Genomic DNA, 13,543 nt, shown 5'->3' with positions numbered 1-13,543 from the left:
TCGAGCAATCGACTTTCATATATCATTTATTGCTCCGTATAAAATTTATGTATGAGTCATTTAATAAGAATATTTAGTAAATGAATGTAGGCCTATTAAAATTACAAAAAAATGTATTAAAATTCGGTACATCCTTGCGTATTTATTTTACACTCAATATTTTAATTATGGGTTTCCACAAGTTAGAATTTCCTTTGCAATCAAAATTTTAAATCCCAGCTATATTAAAAACAACAAGTATAATAGTAAAAAGTAAAAATTCGATGGTCCGGACACATTGTGGAGTAGTGTATCAAACTAATCACGATTGTGTAAAGAGGAGAAATGGAGGAAAAAGAGATTTTTGCAACAGATATTATATGATGATAAAACAACATAATCATATAATGACTCATAAATTAATTGATTTGGAGACAAAATCTCCAATATATTCATTTATTGATCGATATTAGAAACACCGTAAAATGGTTAACATAACATTATAACTGCCCTTATTTTTGAGAGAATTTTCTCTAACTCTCTTTACTCTCAAGTACAGCTGGAGACTCCATTTATGCATACCTTCTTCATACCAATTTTGCGTTCTGATCCGTAGTCTTTTCTGATTCTGACTTTACTGAATAACACACATGAAAACATAGATTTAAAATAATGAACATATACATTAAAGAGATACTTGTAATTTATATTATTATTTTTTATGGACTTGTCAGTCCCATAGCTCATGAAAGTGGAATATAAAATCATAACTTCACAATTTTCAGCAATTTTTTAACAATGGTAAAAAATTTAAATGACGTGGCACAAAACCACATGGTTTCAGTTAAATCAGTGTAATATTAATTAGCACTAAAAATAGAATGATGTCGTATTGTCTAAAACAAGTCATTATATTTTAGATTTAGACCATTTTTGGACAATTATAAAAAATTGAAAAATTATTACATTACAGTTTCAAAAGTTACGAGATTGACGAAAAAATCAACAAAAAATTGTATCCGTAGATTGAATACCGAAAGAGTCGATGAATTTACCATCAATCTTCTCAGTTCCTTGCAATACAGCTTTACCACATGTGCAAAACTTATTACTACAAACTGCTTGTAAGTTGATCGCATGGCAAAGAGGCTCTAGAAGGGCGCAATCTTTATCAGTTTGGCAAAGCTGTGCTGATGAGCCTGCTGTTTTAATAAAGAAATAAAAAAATAAATTAAGCCATGTATCATGATATATAGATAGGAAAACAAAAGAATTTTGAATGTAATTTTGATGTTAAAGAAGAGATGCTAACCCAAGGCAATTGACAAAAGGGTGACAAGCAAAATCAACTTTTGAGAAGCCATGATAGTTCTTGAATTTCTTTCTTTATTTGTTTTGTTACTACTATATTTGTTGTTCTAGTTAGGACTGAACAACTCTCTTTATATAGACATTTTACAAATATGAAATGGAAGATTTTGAATACAAAATTTGAGTTCCATCACATGGCAATTTTGTTTTTAGTGATAGGATATTAATGACTAATTTCCCCCATTCTATTTGTGGCAATTTTTATTAATGACTAATTTCCTCCAATTTAATTGTGGCAATATGTATTAATGGCTATTTTCCTTGCTACATAAAGTTGATATTGTTTTTAGTTTTTACACTGTATGGAAATTCAGAAAAATACTTTCGGACTATAGTCAATAATTTTCATAAGCAAGGTTTGGTAAATTTAATTAAATTCATTTCATTAAATTGAGCCAATTAATTAAACTAAAGAGAGAAAAAAAAGGAAGATAGAGAGATATTTTTACAATCATGATTGATAAAACGCAAAGACAAACATAATCATACAACGACTTTCAACTTTATTGATTTTGATTTGAGACAAAATCTCTAAATTGATAGATATTAGAAACATGGTCAACAAAAATATAATTGCTCTTATTTTGAGTATAATTTTCTCTAAGTCACTGAATGTTTACTCTCGAGTAGAGCTGCAGACGCCGTTCGTGCATAGCTTCATACTTATTTTGCATTTAAGTCTTTAGTCTGTTGGATATTTTAGTGTAATTGGATTAACTTGAATGATCGGTTATTGTTATAATGATACATCATTTAAGTATGGAGGTGCGAGTGCACGCTTATTTGAATCCGTTCTAATATTAGGAGCGAAGCTCCTAGATAGATGAACGGGGTCCGGGGGCAGCGCCCCCGGGTAGCGGGGTCCAAGGGGCAGAGCCCCTAGCTGGGGTCGAGCTGAATTGCATCCGAAAATAAAATTTCCGAAAGTCAAAGGACTAAATTGCAATTTTGGAAACCTTTGAAATTCGGTTATTTTCGGTTTCATCTCCCAACAGTTGCAATGTTTCATTGCACTGTTTCATCTTCTTCTTCTACTGATCATTTTCTAGTTCAATGATTTATCAAAAATACAAACATATGATCTTCTAATACTCTGAATTTTATCCGATCAAACATTTTGGTTGAACCCCGAAATTGATTTGATCTGAAAGTGATAAACACGACTTTCAGATATCCGATTTTTGTTTCTCTGTTTTATATCTCCCTAACATAGTCGTCATTGGTTTTGCATCTCGGCTATCTGAATAACATAACACACATAAAAATATTAACGACATATACGTTTAAGAGAAGAGAAATCATAATTTAAATTACAATTTTTCTTATAACTTTTTAAAATGAAATATAAAATTATAACTTTTACTTTTTCACAAATTTCCAACAATGATAAAAACAGTACAGTAAATGATATGGCACAAAACCACGTCGTTTTAGATAAATCGACATTGTTTTGATCAACATTAAAAATAAAATGATGTCATTTTATTGTCATATCATATTGAATTTTTGTTGTATTATTATTTTTACAATATTTTGATAATTGTGAAAAATTGAAAATTATGATTCAAACATCACTGTTCAAAAAGTACAAGATTGATGAAAAAGCCAACGAAAAATTGTGATTTGATTGACAATCATTCGTAAATTATATATTGAAAGAGTCGTCAATGAATTTACTATCAATCTTCTCAGTTCCTTGCAAATCATCACAAAGGCAAAGTCGCGTTGTAAAACAAACTGCTTGTTGGTGTGTCTTTTCGCATATAGGAACTAGATACTCGCAATCTTTATTGGTTGTGCAAAACTTTGCTGACGTGCTTGCCGTGTTTATAAAAAAAAAATTAAACCGTGATACATAGCTAAGAAAACAAAAGAATTTTGAATGTAAAAGTGATGTTAGAGAAGTAAGAAGAGACACAAACCTATGACAATCAATATAAGGGTGACCAACAAGATGGACTTTTGAGAAGCCATGATGGTTCTTGAATTTTTTTAGTGAAGATTGAAATACTACAACTCTCTTTATATATAGTTTTGATAATATTAAATGGAAAATTTTGAATAATATCGTACAAACTTTGATTTAAGTCATGATATGAGATTTTTTTTAGTGACAAATATTAATGACTAAATTCCCACATTCTATTTGTAGTTAGAATATATTAATGGCTCTTTCCTCGCTACATAATTTTGATATCGAGTTTATCCGAATTTTACAGGTGGGTTAATTTTATAAAATATGAAATTTTTTAATTTAATACTGTATTCTATTTTCAAATCTAGTGAAACTGACTAGAATACGATTATAGTACTACTTTGTTATTTAAACGACTATATTTATTTTTCAATATACTCATTTTGGAAATTAATAATCTTTCAGTTTTTTTATTTAAATTTTGAACGTTGCATGACGTCCACTAAATTGGTGTATGATACGAGTATTAGCATTATTTAAATAGTCAAATTAGGGATTTGCATATTTTTTCCATATTTTTGTTTTCTTTTCCATAATTTTTGTCTTTTTTTTCCATTTCTTTGTTTTTTTTTTTCTTCTCATATCTTCGTTTTCTTGTTCATTAAGTTAGTTATTAGCATTATAAATAGGACCTATTGTAATCAAATCAATCAATAGAATATCAATATTATCGTTCATTTTGTTCTCCTAAGTGAGAAAATCGTCGTGCTCGACGGGCACTTGCCCGCAACAAGCATTTATCGATCGCCGATCTACGAACGCCGATCAGCCCGATAGGAAGTTTATCCTATCAAATTGGTGCTTTCATCACGATCTTACCCTCCAAAACACCGATCGAATCACAACTATGTTAACACCGATCGAATCACAACTATGTTGCTGCCCGACGGGAATCCACCGCGCACAGCAACTAGCCACACTGATCGATCCATAGCTACGCCGTTGCCCGACGGGAATCCACCCGCGCACAACAACTAGTTATACCATCTCAAACCAAGCTGCGCCGCTGCCCGACGGAAGATGTTCCGCGCACAACACCAGATTTGGTTGCCGAGTTCCCACCTTGAGGACAAGGTGGATTTCAACCGTGGGTGGTTGATACGAGTATTAGCATTATTTAGTTATTCAAATTAGGGATTTGTATATCTTTTCCATGTCTTTGTTTTCTTGTTCATTAAGTTAATTATTAGCATTATAAATAGGACCTATTGTAATCAAATCAATCAATAGAATATCAATATTATCGTTCATTTTGTTCTCCTAAGTGAGAAAACCGTCGTGCTCGACGGGCACTTGTCCGCGACAAGCATTTATCGATCGCCGATCTACGAACGCCGATCAGTCCGATAGGAGGTTTATCCTATCAGTATAAACCATGCACAACATTTAAAAGATAAATACTTGTACAACTTTGATTACACTTTTCCAAGAATCACAAGAAAGGAAGAAATAAATAAATGGGTAGAGAACGAAAGATACTAACGTTCACACAGCTCAAAATAGAATCATAATTAAGTAGAATTTGTAGTATTAAGAAACAAGAGTCTTGTTTGATTCAAACACTACGTACGACATGGGAAAAGAACCAAACGAAGAAAAACCCATGAATGAGCTTATAACATGCCCACACGCGATTACAGAAAATGACTTAAAAACACATATGACTCAATTACAAATCGACGTCGTCTTACCCCTTCTGATCTTTTATTTTTTGCTGAAAATGAAAAATGAAAAATGAATATAGGATGTTAGCATATATATATATATAAATATTATAAACATGTATATTGTCATATCGACATAAACGTGCTCGAAAAATTATGAAATTTGGTCAAATTCTTATCCATCTTAAAACACACATCAAGAAAAGAAGGGCCTACACTTCTCATAATCAAAACATCAAAAAACATGAGTTGAACATACTGTCAAAAGTAACTATGCCAGCTACTATGCTACGAACCTTCGTTTAGTTTAGATATATTAGGGATTTTCATATCTTTTCATATATTTTTCTTGTTCATTAAGTTAGGGTAGTAGTTCTCCTATTATAAATAGGATATATTATTATCTTGTTATTCATTCAACCAATTAATGGAATCAGTATTTCGTCCAACTTGGCTTGAATCACAAATCAATTGCTGCCGACGGGAATACTCCCGCGCTCAGCCCCGTTCTGCCGCCGACCCTCACGGGCGCCGGATTTATCCGTATTTATCTCTCCGCCGACCCTAACGGGCGCCGGATTCTCTTTATATTGTTATTTTCCGTTTTATCGGTTCGTTAGGAATTTAGGTTCCTAACATACTATCACAATCCTAAGACATTTCAAGGCATTATCCTCCACATCAACAAATATATCAGAGGTTGGACGAAACTTGAACATTAATTAGATGTCAAATTCTCATAATTAGGAGTAAGAAAAAGAGCAGCCAACAACCTAAAACACAAATACAACAATAAGATACATATAACCATAACGCATCAAGTTTAAATCACAAGCACGAGCATTTTAGGTAAGGAATAAACCATTTTTGAACACAAAATATTAATCATGCTTATGAAAGCTCAAGGGGATTTAAACCTTTTCTGCATCTAAAATTCTTACAACAATTTCTACATACTAGCAAGTATTCTGTTGGTCTTTTTGAACTGTAATTGTGAAAAACATACCTAAAATCTATAGCCACAACATAAACCCACACTGATCTCTCATTGCAAGAATTCCTCAATGTGAATCTCTATAAACATCATAGAAAGAGGTTGAAATCCTATTATACAAATGTGATGATGGTATACTGTATACATACACACTTATCAATCTAATATAAAAACAAAATAATCAAGAATCAAGTAATAATCCCTTCTCTTTTGCTACATTAATCGATAAATAAACATATAAATATATTCTCACCTTGAAAATGAGCTTATTGATGAACTTCGACTAACGAAAACGCATCAACTGATCCACATAGAATCAAAACAAAGTGAAAATCATGCATAACACGGCTTGAACTACATGTATGTTTTCATACAAATCTAACTGACAACAGTTTCGGTTACAAACATAAATCACCGTCTAGGTTTCATGATCCTCAGCAAAATCCAACAATTCACAATCCTTAGATTCAGGAAACACACTGCACGCGCAGTAATAGAAACCACCAAACCACACACACTAGCAAGAAAAAGAGCAGCTAACAACTTAAAACACACGTACTACGATAATATATAACAAAAACACATCGTCAAGTTTAAATCACAAACACATGCATTATAGGTAAGAAATAAGTGAATTTATAAAGTTAGTGCAAATTATATGAAGTAGGGAGGCTAACCTGTTAACCAAGCAAAAGATTCTGGCTACGACTTCTCAGCTAACAAAAAGAAGAGTAGCTACGAACTGTAAACAAAGATTCCGGTAACTGATTGGCAGAGCTTACAGCCATGGGATTGCACTCAATTAATTCAATTGCATGCATTTCAGATTTATATCTTGCTCTACCATATTTCCATTCGAGTTGCTGTAACTTGTAGCAATGCTGTAAACTTAGGAGTTTAAGATTTGAGAGGCTTCGCCTTTGAGCGCTCCATCGCACCAAATCAGTGTCTTGAATTACAAGTGTCTCAAGTTTTGAAAAACACCCAATGACTATATTCCACTCTGGCCCTCGGAAGGCATAGTCATGTAAGAAAAGCTCCTTGAGATTTGGTAGCAACGAACCAATGTCATTCAAGTGCTGCCATGAACACCCAGTGCCACCCAATTTCAACAATGTCAGACTTGATGGGAACATTTTAAAAGGAACCACATACTCAAACATCATCTCAGGGTTCACTACAAGAAATTTAAGTGCCTCCAAATGAAGGAGTTCTTGAGATATATAATCCAATCCACTCAATGGGTCGTCATTATTGTCGTCAGCATAAGGTTCCAACTCCATAATAATTAGTAATGACTTCAAATTGGGGATTCTTCTGAGAACTTTTCTAGTGCAACTCTTCGTACTAACACCAGAAAGAGTGTGGAGTTTGTCCAAAGTAGTATCACCATTAGAGATTGGTAGGTCTCTTCCAGTGACATCAATACATATTAGTTCTTGCATGTCCCACATTTCCATCGGCAAATATGACACAACTCCACGCTTTTTAATGTTCTCATGGGATTTGATAAGAAACACTTGAAGCTGAAAAAGGTTGGATATGGAAGATGGGATCTCTCTGGTGCAAGTTAGGGCAAGATACGTCAAACAAACTAGTCTGAAAATTTCAAGTGGGAAATGGTAGAACCGGACTTGGTAAGCATCTAATACCCTGAGCAGCTTGAAATTCATGGCAAGTATTGGCACCGGATAGTGATGGTAAGGACCAAAACAAAGCAAAGAACGGACGGTGGATGCGCCATCATACGTTATTGAGCGAAGCACTTGTTCAAAGGCAAACAACATGTGATCATTGGTACACAACCGACGTTGGTCTTTCAAAACATCATGCCAACTTTGTAAGACATGCAGAAACTTGATCTTACTTGATTCTTTCTTACACAAGTGCTGCCAACATGAATGCACGCGGGACTGTGGCCTTGAAAACCAAGATTTTGTATCTAATCTAAACAGAAAAAGATGATAATAGCTTGCAAGCCTTTCCAAGCAAAATTCAGCAAAAGGCTCCTTAGTCTGTTTTAGACTATGTTCTAGAAACCCTTCAGCATGCAACAAGGAGAACATGTGATTTTGTTCGATATTTTTGTACGGATGGAAAGCTCCAATATAGAGAAAAACCATTTTTAGATATTGAGGTAAGTATTCATAGCTTGGTAAAAGTACCTCATATATTTTACTATATGCATCCACGAAAACTGAATTATGTTTTTTCCCAGCTACCGCAGTCCAGAATTCTGGGGTCTTTTCTTCATTGGATAGGAGCTCGGCAACTGTGACTATCATAAGTGGAAGACCTTCACATTTTTTGGCAATCTTTTCTCCCAATTTCTCCAGGTGGGAAGGGAAACCATATTTACCAAACACCTTCTCGCCAAGTAATTCCTTACTTTCTTCGAAAGTCAACAATCGTACTATGACATGATGCGAAGATTCTTCAATTCCTAGCCTGCTTGTAACCAAGATTCGGACATTATCATGTGGCAAGTAATCAATTATATCTGTGTCCCATTCCCATACATCATCTAACACAATGAGACATTTCTTATCCTTCAATCTCTCTTCCAAGAGTTCTTCCACCTCGTCATCATTATTGTCTGCTGGAGTAAGCATTTGGTTGCGAATGTTTTGATCCACTTGAGCTAGAATACATCGTAATATTTCATTGATTCCACATTTTCTTCCCACTTTCACCCATGCTCGAAAGTCGAAATGTCTCTGAATGGTTGGATCTTCAAATGCTTTCTTTGCAAGAGTTGTCTTTCCAACCCCTGCCATCCCTATAACTAATAGCCAATCCTTTTCATCTACACATCTTTTATCAACTTCAATTTCTGCAAGAAGATAATCCCTTACTTGTCCAAATTCATCAGATAATCCAACCATATTAGAGTTGATTCTATGGCAATCAATTCTTGTGGAAAGAGGTACACCTTTTTCTTCAGGCATATTCAACCGTTCAATATCATACTCTGCCTCCATCACCGTCACTGTCTCGATGAAGCTATCAACACTCTGCCGCAGACTCTGCAGATCCACAGAGAAAGATAAGAGATCTCCCAAACCCTTCTGATTGAGCACCTTCACACCAAGTAATTTCTCACGTTCTTCTTCATTCAGCAAACATACTACTTGAAATGGAGACCCTTTAACTCCTAGCAATCTTCGAAGTGACATTCCATTAGATCTTAGCCTACTTGTAAGCAAGATTTGAATATTCTCCTTTGGCAATCTATCCATTAGCCGTTTGTCCCATTCCCATACATCGTCCATCACAAGGAGACACTTCTTATTCTTCAATCTCTCTTTCAAGACTCCAACTAAAATATCGATGCCATCATCGTCATCTCCTTGGTTAAGCACTTGGTGGCGAATGTTGGGATCCAGTTGAGCTAGAATGCGTCGTAAAGTTTTGGAATCACATTTTCCGCCCACTGTGACCCATGCTCGAAGCTCGAAATGTCTCTGAATAGTTGGATCGTCAAATACTTTCTTCGCCAGAGTTGTCTTTCCAACCCCTGCCACCCCAATCACTGATAGCCAATTGAAATTGCCACGATCTTGTACAAGAATCAAATCCTTGACTCGTTCAAATTCATCAGATAATCCAACCTTCTCAGAGTTGATTCCACCGAAATCAATCCTTGAGGAAACAGGTTCGCCTTCTTCTTCAGGCATATTCTCCAGCTGAACTTTGTACCCCGCCTCCGTCATCGTCACTCTCTCGACGAAGCAATCAACACTCTGCCGACGACTCTGCATATCTGCTAAGAAAGACAAGTGATCTCTCTCTCTTTTGAGCTGTAGAAGAATCTGATTTGTGTAATGGGATTCGAGTAAATCTTCGAATTCCCATACAACCTCTTTGATTCGTTCATCCACAACATTCACCTCCGTCCTGATCTTGCAGTAGCTCGTCTCATCCAGCTTTAGTAAAACTTTCTGCAAGCGAACCATGGCCTCATACGCTCGTTGTAAGATTTGTTGAGAGGGATGAACCAGCGAAATCCGAGACGAATGCAGAATACGATGAATCGTGTACTTAAGAGAAGTGGCTGCACCATAAGCCGCCATCTCGGAGTAGAGTTGCGGTGGTGAAGCCGGAGAACAGGATTTGTCAACGGCGTTAGGTGGTGGTTCCGAATTAAATATGCGTCAACTCTAATACAACAACTATTAATCTTAAAAATATTCTTTCCAAACCAATAAAAATAAATCTCTTACTAAAAATTTTATGAGAACGAAAGCATTGAACAATGACGGAATCAGAAATTTTAAGAAACGGGGCTGAAATTTAGTAAAGCAGTGCAGTGCCGACATCCCATTTATTTTAGGAACTTTCTTTCCCTCTTATGATATGAAACTCATTTTTCACGACATATTTTTTCTTTATCAAATTTATATTAAAATTTATATCATTTCAAAAGTTTATATTTTAAAAAATTAAAAATTATAATCTATCTATAAATATATAAAAGGAGAGTTTTGGGAATAATTAAAGAATGTCATTCATAGTATAAAAAGAATTTTTTCATATACTTACTTTATTTTTAAATTTAAAAATATCATGTTATGTAACTTAAATGAAATATTAATACTAAAACTCTTCATTTTTTTCATGATTAACTATCCACTAATGACATTCATTGCCACTTACCCACTAACTTTCATAATAATAATAATGCTTTAATAATTCTATTTCTCCTTAATTTGTTTGCATATGCAATAGAGAATTCCTCCAGATTTGGTCGACGAATTTGGTGAGAATATTCCGACAAGATGCAACATAATGCGAGGGGAAAGAGATACGAGTTGGGAAGTTGACGTGAAGAAAGTGAATGATTGTTGGTTTTTGGAAAAGGGTTGACCTAATTTTGTACAAGAAAATTCCCTACGACATGTTAGTACAAAATGATACCCCCTCCGTCCCCGATTAAGAGTCACACTTTGATTGGGCACGGGTTTTAAAAAATGTAAAGAAAAGTTGGTTGAAAAGATTAGTGGAATGTGGGACCCACTTTTTATATTGGTTTTATAATAAAATGTGAGTAAAGTGAGTTAGTGGATTGTGGGACCTACTCACCATTTATGGTAAAAATGAAGTGTGACTCTTGATTGGGGACGGACCGAAATGGAAAAGTGTGACTTAATCAGGGACGGAGGGAGTATTAATAAAAGAGTAATGGCCAAAAGTGGTCCCTAACATATGGTTGTTTTATCAATTTGGTCATAAACATTATCTTTTTGATTATTTGGTCCCTTACAAATGAATTTTGACCCGAATTGGTCCCCAGTTAACAGATCCGTTAAAAAATAGACGATGATTGCAAATTTGACTAAATATGAGTAGGGATTCTACTTCTAAAAGCAAAGAGAAAGAAATAGAGAGATGCTTCGGCGAAAACCTATAAAAATCAAATTGAAAGTGGAAGACAAAGAAGAACTCGAAGAAGCCCGCAAACAACGCGCCGCTGCTGCCGCCTCCTCCCTCCTCCACCACTTCGATCGCTCCGCCGTCAACCCCACCTCCAAATCCCACCGCATCGGCCTCTAATCCATCCAACAAAATCCCCAATCACGGCTTCCATTTCTCGATTACTGATGGAAGTCGAAGTGAAGCTCCGATTGCCCAACATATCCGCCCACCAGAAGCTCCTCGCATCCCTCTCCCCATTCCACGCCGCAACCCACCACCAGCACAACACCTTAAACGACGGATCCGCCGCTGATCTGAGCTCCCAGAGAGCCATCCTCCGCCTCCGCTTCCATGAGGAGCCCGACTGCCCCAAATGCTTCGACACGCTCAAGGCCAACGCCGTGCTAGCCAACGGCGTCAGCCGCGTGGAGGAGGACGCTCCCCGGACCGTCTGGTGCACAAAGAACGCTCCATAACTTGTTCACGAACTGCAGCCGTCGCCGGAAGAGAGGAGAATAGAGAAAGGAGAACGAAGAACTGTTCTTCGTCATTTTAGTGTTTTTAACAATTGACCGTCTATTTTTTTAACGTATCTGTTAATTGGGGACCGATTCGGGTCAGAATTCATTTGTGAGGGACCAAATAATCAAAAAGATAATGTTTATGACCAAATTGATAAAACAGTCATATGTTAAGGACCACTTTTGGCCTTTACTCTTAACAAAATATAAGCAGTTTATGTATAAACTTTGTATAAATTAATGATACAATTACATTTATTCATCAGTGTACTCATTCCTTACTCATAAACTCTTCAACTTTAAACAGTATAACTAATTTACAAAATATATAATAAAATAGAATTCATAAAATAAATCACTGTAACTCCAACTTCTCGGCCATTCTTCTTCTTAGTATACATTTAAATTTTTTTTTTTTTAATTCAACACGGGTTTAAATTTAATAATATTATAAAGGGATATTGACATCTAATATCATAAAACTTTCAAATAGTTGGATTTTTCCCACGAACTTTGAAATTGACAAATAATATAACGAACTTTACCCTGAGTTTATTATCCTACCAATGAAAAATTATGGCTATAATATTAGATTGAAGAACAAATTTGGAGGGTGTAATTCTAGAAAAACTATTCTCAAAGATTGAAAAACTTGAAACTCTCGAAGTTGTTGTCAAGAAATTACGAAAAAAATTCATATCTTGATATTATTTTCCGGAATATTTTTATTGGTGGGAAATAACAAACTCGGGGTAAAGTTCAAGATATTATTTTGCCAATTTTTTAAAGTTCGTGGGAAAAATTCAACTTTTTGAAAGTTTTATTATATTAGGTGTCAATATCCCTGTTATAAACATAACTGTAATTGATTCAAACAATTAACCAGCATAAATTTACAATTTCAGCATCGCTATTTTAGATCCCTATGTGTCTTCCAATTTTTGATACTTTAACGCTCAAACCAATACCAGAAACATGTATAACTCATTATATAACAAATTTCATGATTTAAAAAAATAGTAGAGAAAGGAAGGACTTACTTGATTTGTAAGAGTTCTATGCAGTTATCCATTCGATTCAACTATTATGTTGAGAAAATTCCATGGAAGAGTTTTTGGGAGCATGGCTGTCGAGATATGCCGATGAACTAGTATGTATGTCGAGATTCGTCAACGGCGTTAGGTGGTGATTGTAACACCCCTAATCTTAAAATATGCCTCAACTCTTATACAACGACAACTAATCTTAAAAATATTTTCAAACCAATAATGCAGATATATATTGGTTGTTACATAAAAATAAATATCTCTAACTAAATATTTTATCAGAACGAAAGCGGTGATCAGTGACCCAACAAGGATGCAGAGCCGATAAAGAAATGAAGCTAATTTAATCAGAATTCTTAATCCGGCTAACCTTAAGCACGCTCTACACTTCAACTAAAATTCTCCTATATAAATTGTAATCTTTTAAGCTCATATTTTTTTTATCCATCATACCACATTTATTTATCAATAGAATTTAACTCCACCCTACCCGACCACTTTATATATACAACAAGCACATATATACGTGTGTAGCATAAATTATTCTCGTTAGTCATAATTCATCGCATGTTAGCAAT

General features: G+C 34.9%; 1 protein-coding gene across 2 annotated transcripts; it reads right to left on the bottom strand.

The window, feature by feature from the left end:
- Window positions 1-4,815: 4,815 nt before the first annotated feature.
- Window positions 4,816-13,088, bottom strand: LOC125201537 (disease resistance RPP8-like protein 3). Of its 2 annotated transcripts, XM_048099693.1 has the most exons (3): window positions 12,960-13,088; window positions 6,661-10,143; window positions 4,816-5,039 (listed from the first exon to the last, which is right to left on the bottom strand). In XM_048099693.1, the coding sequence occupies exon 2, from the start codon at window positions 10,054-10,056 to the stop codon at window positions 6,700-6,702; it is 3,357 nt and encodes a 1,118-aa protein (XP_047955650.1). In that variant the 5' UTR covers window positions 10,057-10,143; window positions 12,960-13,088; the 3' UTR covers window positions 4,816-5,039; window positions 6,661-6,699. The 2 variants fall into 2 exon arrangements, 1 of the variants encoding a protein (XP_047955650.1); XR_007172932.1 differs by lacking the exon at window positions 12,960-13,088 and having other exon boundaries at window positions 5,996-10,974.
- Window positions 13,089-13,543: the final 455 nt, after the last annotated feature.

The sequence above is a fragment of the Salvia hispanica genome, chromosome 1 (genome assembly GCF_023119035.1).
Source record: "Salvia hispanica cultivar TCC Black 2014 chromosome 1, UniMelb_Shisp_WGS_1.0, whole genome shotgun sequence".
NCBI classification, from domain to species: Eukaryota; Viridiplantae; Streptophyta; class Magnoliopsida; order Lamiales; family Lamiaceae; genus Salvia; species Salvia hispanica.
The sequence above is the reverse complement of the archived record's forward strand: the minus strand, read 5'-3'. Positions and strand labels throughout refer to the sequence as shown.

Bases quoted from the DNA above. Each gene is read 5' to 3' on its own strand.
- LOC125201537 (XM_048099693.1), bottom strand. From the start codon at position 10,056: ATGGCGGCTTATGGTGCAGCCACTTCTCTTAAGTACACGATTCATCGT.